At 42.0% G+C, this 9,263-nt stretch overlaps 1 protein-coding gene across 2 annotated transcripts in view; it reads left to right on the forward strand.

The window, feature by feature from the left end:
- DGKH (diacylglycerol kinase eta) overlaps positions 1-5,651 on the forward strand; it is a 113,647-nt gene extending 107,996 nt beyond the window's left edge. Inside the window, exon 30 of one of the 2 annotated variants that reach the window (XM_070751385.1) lies at positions 2,114-5,651. In XM_070751385.1, the coding sequence (XP_070607486.1) occupies positions 2,114-2,203 (90 nt within the window). In that variant the 3' untranslated portion in view covers positions 2,204-5,651. The remainder of the gene's footprint in view (positions 1-2,113) is intronic. The other variant, XM_070751386.1, reaches the window with a different exon arrangement.
- The last annotated feature ends 3,612 nt before the right edge of the window (positions 5,652-9,263 follow it).

Raw genomic sequence — 9,263 nt, forward strand, 5'->3', positions numbered from 1 at the left:
TGCCACCTAGTGGACACTCGGCTCGTATCCTGAATTTGAGCTCGGGTCTCGAAATGAAATTTCTCTCCCCTCGTGGCTCGTATCTTGGAATACTCGCATGTGGAGCAGCTCGTATCTAGAGGTACTACTGTATTTCCCTTTTGAAAGAGGTCTTAGACCAGTGATGGCGAACCTGTAGCACGGATGCCACAGGTGGCACATAAGAACCTAAGAAGAGCCATGCTGAATCAGGCCAAAGCCCATCGAGTCCAGCATTCTGTGTCACAGTGTCTCCCCAATTGTCCATTGGGGATCTTGAGCAGAAAGAGAAGGCAAAACTCCCCCTTTCCCTTGATCCCCAACAAAGGGTACCCCTATCTGTTGGCACGTGAGCTGTTGCTGTAGCTCAGCTCCAATGTGCATGTGTGTGCCAGCCAGCTGATTTTTGGCTCACACAGAGGCTCTGGGAGGGCATTTTTGGCTTTCAGAGAGCCTCCAGGAGCATGGGGGAGGTCGTTTTTACCCTCACCCAGCTGCAGGGAAGCCTTTGAAGCCTGGGGAGGGCGAAACACAAGCCTACTGGGCCCACCAGAAGTTGGGGAACAGGCCGTTTCCAGCCTCCACAGGGCCTCCGGGGAGGCAGGGGAAGCGGTTTTCACCCTCTCTAGGCATTGAATGGGCACTCTCACATGTGCGATAGTGTGCGCGGACGCTCTTTCGGCACCCGAGGGAAAAAAGGTTCGCCATCCCTGTCTTAGACTCTTGGGAGTCTTAGCAGAAAATCACTCAGGCGTGAGCCAGCCATGCGCTGCACGGCCAAAAAAGCTAACACAAACCTTGGTTGTATAAACAGAGGCAGTATCGGGTGGCTACTGGAACGGTGGAGGTTGGCGTTACGGTAGTGAAAATGGAGTTGCACGTGCAGCTCTGGGTGACCGTCGGAGCAAGATTTGGCCTTTTCTATATTTCTGCTTTCCTGGGTTGCTTCACACCGGTCTTGAGTTTTTACAGGTGGTTTCTTATTTCTGAATCCTACAAAGACGTGCCTCCAACCACATTTTTAAAAAATAGAACAAAAACCACTTTGTCGTGTGACGACATCCTGCGTAAGAGATTTTGTTGGTGATCTAAAATCAATGTTTATACATGATGTTGGATGGATTTTCCTGATGTGTCCTCTGCTATTTAAGATTGTTGGCAGTTATTTTTGGTTGCCTGGTTGGATATCTGAAGATGGTACGGCAAAACGGTAATTCCCATAATTTCTCAGTCAAGAAACAAATGTGGATCCTTGTAAAATTTGATTTGGTGTCATTACACATTCCAGGGAGACAAATCAAGATGTACGAGGGTTGCCCAGAACGTAATGCACCACATTTTTTTTCTTCAACAATGAAACCTACACACAAGAAACATGTTTCTTCTACACTCTTTGTTTTTCCACGTAATCTCCATCCCGTTCTATGGCCTTCCTCCAGCGAGACACAAGGGCGTCTATGCCCTGTCGGTACCACTCCTTGTTCTGGTCACGAAGCCATTTCTGTACTGTGTGAATCACCTCTTCGTCATCCTCAAAATGTCTTCCGTGACTAACCGTACTTCTGTTGACTGCAGATCCTCCATAAATTGTACACAGACATTTGTGAATGTTCCCAACAGTTTCTTTCTCCTCAGTGAGAAATTCAATGACGACATGTTGCTTGTAACGTACATCACTTACAGATGCAATTTTGAAACACTGTTGCAGCTACGCTATCTGTATGAAGAAATGCAAAATCTACACAAGCACTACTGACAATTCAAATAATGTATATCTAAAGTTTCGCATTCGTACCGTTACTGTAGGCTGAGAAAAAAAAATTGGTGCATTACTTTCTCGGCGACCCTCGGATGTCTAAAAATCTAAGGAGTAAAGAATGCCGGGAAAAATACAGTACATCACTTCTTTTTTTTTACAAAACTTTTCCTTGGAAACACAATTCAGAATTCTAAATAAGTTGATACGTATGGGAAAAGATGGACTATTTGTCTAAAATGGGTGCTCTCTAAACTAGCTTTAGTTGCCAAAAGTTAATTGATGTTCTGCTACTCTGGATTTTTGGGAATGAATCTTGTCTTCTCCCTTGTCCCATAGGATTTGGGGATAACGAAAGTGGGTCATATGAAGCGAATTCTTCAGGGAATTAAAGAATTTGGCAGGAGCCCACCGTTACCGGAACTGTAGCTGCGCCAGCTGCTCCGTCGAGGAAGTGCTACTTACACAAAAGTGTAAGACGTGGGTTTCTCCCAGGCGAGTAAACACCAGATTGTGAGAAGAGCATACTGTTGTTAGCCGCCCCGAGTCTATGGAGAGGGGCGGCATACAAATCCAATCCAATCCAATCCAATCAAATTAACTCTGATCGGGGTTGAGGTTTGATGAACAAGCCAGACAAGAGTATCCAAAGGTTTTGTGGGTCTAAATCATCTTTTAATGACCCCATAATCCCTTGCGGCAACTGAATGGAGCTGAGTGTTTGCTGGTCGACTGCCCTTCCTGTTGCCAAAACAGAGTTTTGTCCAGCAGATCTATTCTCATTCTGCCCAGAGAGAGAAATATCTGCTTCTACCTAGGATCGAACTCACAGCCTCCTGATTGGGAGAAGAGAGCTCCACCTCTAGGCCCCACTTTTTGTGGGTTCAAAAACGGCCATGAAATATATTATGAGAAGTAATCAAAATGTCTCCATTACAGAAAACAACGATGACACATTTCCTGGGTAGCATGAACGTTAATTGAACCCTGGCAATCCATCCGTAGTTTTTTCAGGTTCCTTCAATTTACAAATGACAAATCGTTTTACAAAATGAGATCGTTCTCTTCGATAAATCCTTCAAGCTTAACTTTTATCCAGAGCCTCCAGTGTCTTCGTAGACTCGATCCCATCCAGATGTTTCGGTGGTACCTCAAAAAACCATCGTCCTCTCGGATTCCCTCCTCTCCTTTTCATTGGCCGAAAATAACGTTGGGTGCCGTGAACGGACATGCCAAAGCGCCTGGTTTGTCGGCCCAAACTGCCTGCCTGTTTGCATGATAACTTCTTACACTTGAATAACTTTTTCTATCTGTTTTAATAAGGTTTTAATTTATTACTGTTTGGGGTGGGAGGGTTTGGGGATATTTTTTTTGGTCTCCTCCTGATGTGATAGAAACACGCTGCGTGTGGTGGATATTGTTGCCGTACAGTAGCTGTGAAAAAACGTTTTCTACTCTGGCTTCAGGTAATTTCAGAGTATTTCGAGAGTGCTAGAATGTGGCAGGGTTAGGATTTGGTTTCCCCAGGGAGAATTATCTCAATGTTTCCTCACAGTTGTTAAAATATGCAACGTTTATTCTCTTCCTTAAAGCAACTACATGCGCAGGAAGCATAATTTTGCGCGAGAATGCACACACGTGTGGGATTTCAGCTATTTTCGACAATTTTTCGCTTCTGTGCATGTGCGGAAGAAAAAAACGCAGAAATCTCATGCACCTGAGCATCTTCTCATGAGATTTGCTTCCTGAGCATGTGCAGAAGCCAAATCTCACTCCGAAGGGCGTGCCTGTCGTTCACCCCGAAGCATCCGCATCGTAGCGGCGCCATGTTGGAACCCCCGCCTAGAAGTCGCTACAGGAACGGTTGTAAAACGAGGACTACCTATACTAAAATTATTGAAATTAGAAGAAATTACACAATTAGGAGAAGCCTTTCAAAGCTTAGCTGCCGCTAAAGATAGCAAGTCTACTCAAGAAGTGGAATATGAAATACAGTAATACCTCATCTTACGAACTCAATTGGTTCCGGGAGGAGGTTCGTAAGGTGAAAAATTCGTAAGATGAAACAATGTTTCCCATAGGAATCAATGGAAAAGCCAATAATGCGTGCAAGCCCATTAGGAAAATCCAAAACATTAAGGCTTTAAAAAAAAAGCGGGGGGGGCAGTCTAAGCTGAGGCGAACGGAGTGGGGGGAGGGACAGCGAGAGGTGGCAAGAGGTGGCAGTCCCAACGAAGCAAGGCGAAAACAGCCTCTCTTGAGCTCCATGGGTCTTTCCCTCCTGTTTTTGCCCACCCCATTCTGCTCATTTTCCCCACACCTTTCTCCTCTTGAGCTCCATGGGTCCCTCCCGTTTTTGCCCACCCCGTCCTGCTCATTTTCCCCACACCTTTCTCCTCTTGAGCTCCATGGGTCCCTCCTGTTTTTGCCCACCCCGTTCTGCTCATTTTCCCCACACCTTTCTCCTCTTGAGCTCCATGGGTCCCTCCTGTTTTTGCCCACCCCGTTCTGCTCATTTTCCCCACACCTTTCTCCTCTTGAGCTCCATGGGTCCCTCCCGTTTTTGCCCACCCTGTCCTGCTCATCTTCCCCACACCTTTCTCCTCTCTTGAGCTCCATGGGTCCCTCCTGTTTTTGCCCACCCCGTTCTGCTCATTTTCCCCACACCTTTCTCCTCTCTTGAGCTCCATGAGTCTTTTCCCCATGCAGTTTGGATGGGGGGCGTTTGTCGCTAGGATTCCAAGCATCGCTGGCAAAAATGAAGGCAATCGAGGAGCCTCAGGGAAATCCTGGCGGCTGCTCGGGTTCATAAGGTGAAAATAGTTCGGAATAAGAGCCAAAAAAACCTTAAACACTGAGTTCGTATCATGAAAAGTTCGTATGAAGAGGGGTTCGTAAGACAAGGTATCACTGTATATCAAATGTTTACTTAAGATTTAAGATGTCTCAGTGTATATGTGCAAACACTTTTCATGGAATTGTGTGCAAAGCAAAAGAAGGCAACAGGGATTTGGTTGGAAAAGCAAATTGCTTGTAAACCGACCTCACTTACTGAAACCTTCGCGGAATGTTTACGTATTTTCTCAGCGTTTACATCAATATTTGCCCCGGATTGCATTTGTTATTACACTCATTTTGATATCTTGCCATACCTATCGCTTTCTTGGCTCACGGAGTTGGAAATACTGCTCTGCTATGTGCAATAATACTTTTTAAAAATCCTTGTGGGTTAAAAAAAAGGAAATAACAGAAGTTTGTCATGCACTGAAATTATTTTTAATGTAGCCAAGTTTACTCACTCCTGTGCTTTTTCCCTTTTGGAATATTAATATGCTGTTTTAGGGAAGGGAACAATGCACTAGCTAGGCTATTACAAATGCAGAAAATTAGATATTTTAAAAAAGAAAAAAGTTACCCATTTTTAAAAAAATCCTTGAAATAGAATTTCCCCTGCTCCTTCCTGGTGATTTAATTTAAGCCGTGTTCTACATTCGCACAAAAAGCTAGCTCTTCTTTCTTACCGTGTTTTCATCTTAATCTTTCTTTTTTCTTTTTTCAGTCTGAAAAATAAAAAGAAAGCCCTTTTAGAAAAATTGTATTGTCAGCATCAATAGGGAAGAATTTGTGCAGTTGTTGAGCGAGTGTGCCATTATCAGTGGAAAAAGAAACGCACAATCCTGAATCTTAACTCTGAGTTCCAGCACCCTGCAGATATAGAAATGGGTTTTGGTTCTAACATAGATATTATTCGGTTTCAAGTTCAACCTGTCATTCAAAATTGAGGATCTTTATCTTAACAGCAGCAAGGATTATATTCGCACAATACTGGGAAAAAAATGAAGATATACCACAAGATGAAGAGATAGTCAGAAAGAAACTAGATTGTGCAGAAATTGATAGATTGACATTGAAAATTAAACAGGAAGAAAAATGTAGAATATTATCCAAACATGGAATTTGTTTTACCAATGATTGGGGGGAAAAAGGGGTGGTGATTTTTAAGAATGTACATTTGCATTGTTAATCAAATTACCCAGACAACTCAAGGTTTATTAAGCACTAAGAAATGTATTTAATAGAAAATCAATATTTTAAAAAAATAATTAAGGATTTTGGATCAATAGAGGTAAGGTTTTCCCCGCTTCTCTTATTTGTGTCCATCTTTAATTGAGAGAAATTCCTGGCAAAGCACCTTAACTCTGTAAAAGGGGAAAGTAGAATCAGTTATCTGAATTGGAAGTAAGGAAACTTAAGTACTGTGTTGATGGTAAGGGTCAGTCCTGAAAAAAAAGTCCGTTGATTAAAAAATCAAAGAAGAGATAAAGAGCACAGAGGGGTTAAAACAAAATACGCAGCCTGAGATACTTACAACGGGTTTACACATTATATACAGATTATATACGTTCACATAGACATGATGTCCTTTCTTGCCACAGTTGGTAGGTGCTTGCAGTTGTTTAGTTAGTAGCATGGTCAAGAGGGGCTTTGTACTTACTGCCACTACCGGTGCGCAGCTCTGGGTGACCAGTTCATGCGCACATGCGTTTCCAGGAGATTTTTGCTTCTGAGCATTGAGCAGGAAGCAAAACCTCACAAAGTGATGCGCGCGCATTTGAGATTTTGACGATTTGTGCTGGAGCAAAAAATTGCGCACCCTCACGTGATATTTTCCTTCCGGCGCATGCCCAGAAGCAAAATCTCCCCAGGACATGCTGCGCATACATCGCCGGTTTTAATACGGAGTGTGGCCCCTACCGGCTAGCAACCCAATACTGAACACGGTTGTTAAGCGAATCAGCTTTCCGCATGGACTGTGGTTGCAAAAGAGGACCTTGCAACTGTCATAAGTACATGCCAGTTGCCCAGACTATGCATTTTGATCACGTGACCGTGGGAATGCTGCAAAGTTCATAAGTGTGAAAAGCAGCCATCCGCCACTTTGTACAGCTGTTGTAACTTTGAATGGTCACTAAACGAATCATTGTAAATCAAGGATTACCTGTAATCTCTCTCTCTCTCTTTTTTTTAAAAAAACCCCAGTCCATTTTTAAACAAGCTTTTGATAATGCACCATAGAACCATAAGCAGGAAAGCTCTGGATGGTGTTAAAAGTTATTTGATATGTTGATATTTTATTTATTTATTTTTATTTATTTATTTATTGGATTTGTATGCCGCCCCTCTCCGCAGACTCGGGGCGGCTAACAACAATGATAAAAAACAGCATGTGACAATCCAATAATAAAACAAATAAAAACCCTTATTATAAAACCAAACATACACACAAGCATACCATGCATAACTTGTGATGGCCTAGGGGGAAGGAATATCTCAATTCCCCCATGCCTGGTGGCATAAATGAGTCTTGAGTAGTTTACGAAAGACAAGGAGGGTGGGGGCAATTCTAATCTCCGGGGGGAGTTGGTTATTTATGTGATATGTTGTGAGCTTCCCCGAATCCACGGAGAGGGGCGGCATACAAGTTCAATTAATAAATAAATAATAAATATTTGATCTGGATCTATTAATTTGTCCAGAAGAACATAGAGCCCCCGGCTTGAGCGTGGGGTCAGACTAGAGGACCTCCAAGGTCCCTTCCAACCCTTGTTAATAAGAAATCATGTGCTCCTAAAGCCATTCTCAGTTTGAAGAAAAGGAATAAAATTCCCCACTGTTAGATTTGAAAAATATTTTCTTGTCGTTTGCTCGGTGTTAATTCTTGGAAAACTTGCGCAAGTAATAAATTAATGGGGATTACGGAAAGCAGCATTTCTTAATACAGAAATAATCAGGAACAGCTAGACAAAGTTACAACGTGATTATAGTTACTCAACTTTGGAAGCTTTCAACTTTTTATGGAACCCGGTGATTGGCTGAGTTAAACTTTCTAAAGTTGGGAAACACCAGTCTAGATATCAGATTCTCCATTTTTGGCCAACTATTTCATACAATTTAAAGTGGCTTGACAATTTTTTTTAATATACTAAATCAAGATGTACAGGGATGATAATGCTTGTGAAAAAGAATATTATGTGGACTCATAAAACAATTTATTTTTTACTCTAGAATCAGAAGAACGTAGATGCCGTAACAGAATATTATGGTATAATAATATTAGAATAGAATAGAATAGAATAGAATTTTATTGGCCAAGTGTGATTGGACACACAAGGAATTTGTCTTGGTGCATATGCTCTCAACGTACATAAAATAAAATATACATTTGTCAAGAATCATGTGGTACAACACTTAATGATTGTCATAGGGGTCAAATAAGCAATGAAGAAGCAATATTAATAAAAATCTTAGGATATAAGCAACAAGTTACAGTCATACAGTCAACATGGGAGGAAATGGGTGATAGGAATGATGAGAAAAACTAGTAGAATAGAAGTGCAGATTTAGTAGAAAGTCTGACAGTGTTGAGGGAATTATTTGTTTAGTAGAGTAATGGCGTTCGGGAAAAAACTGTTCTTGTGTCTAGTTGTCTTGGTGTGCAGTGCTCTGTAGCGACGTTTTGAGGGTAGGAGTTGAAACAATTTGTGTCCAGGATGTGAGGGGTCAATAAATATTTTACCCGCCCTCTTTTTGACTCGTGCAGTATACAGGTCCTCAATGGAAGGCAGATTGGCAGCAATTGTTTTTTCTGCAATTCTGATTATCCTCTGAAGTCTGTGTCGGTCCTGTTGGGTTGCAGCACCAAACCAGACAGTTATAGAGGTGCAGATGACAGACTCAATGATTCCTCTGTAGAACTGAATCAGCAGCTCCTTGGGCAGTTTGAGCTTCCTGAGCTGGCGCAGAAAGAACATTCTTTGTTGTGCTTTTTTGATGATGTTTTTGATGTTAGGTGACCATTTTAGGTCTTGAGATATGATAGAACCTAGAAATTTGAAGGTCTCTACTGTTGATACTGTGTTGTCTAGTATTGTGAGAGGTGGAAGGGTGGAAGGGTGGAAGGGTTTCTCTTAAAGTCTACCACCATTTCTACGGTTTTGAGTGTGTTCAGTTCTAGATTGTTCTGGTCACACCACAAGGATAGTTGTTCAACTTCCCGTCTGTATGCGGATTCATCATTGTCTTGAATGAGTCCGATCACTGTTGTATCATCTGCAAACTTCAGTAGTTTAACAGATGGATCGTATGAGATGCAGTCATTAGTGTATAGAGAGAAGAGAAGTGGTGAGAGTACACAGCCTTGGGGGGCACCTGTGCTAATTGTACATATATCTGATGTGATTTTTCCTAGCTTCACCTGCTGCTTCCTGTCTGTTAGGAATCATAATTTTGTTCCCCGTGTGAGAGATTTAGCAGAAGCTAATACTTCTAGTCTTGATTTCATTCCTCTTCGGAGAATGCTGATTGTGCCAATCCTTCCGTTTTTAAATAAATTTATTTATTAGATTTGTATGCCGCCCCTCTCCGTAGACTCGGGGCGGCTCACAACACAATAAAAACAGTTAATGACAAATCTAATAATTTACAATTT

This window comes from Erythrolamprus reginae, chromosome 4 (genome assembly GCF_031021105.1).
Source record: "Erythrolamprus reginae isolate rEryReg1 chromosome 4, rEryReg1.hap1, whole genome shotgun sequence".
NCBI lineage: Eukaryota > Metazoa > Chordata > Lepidosauria > Squamata > Dipsadidae > Erythrolamprus > Erythrolamprus reginae.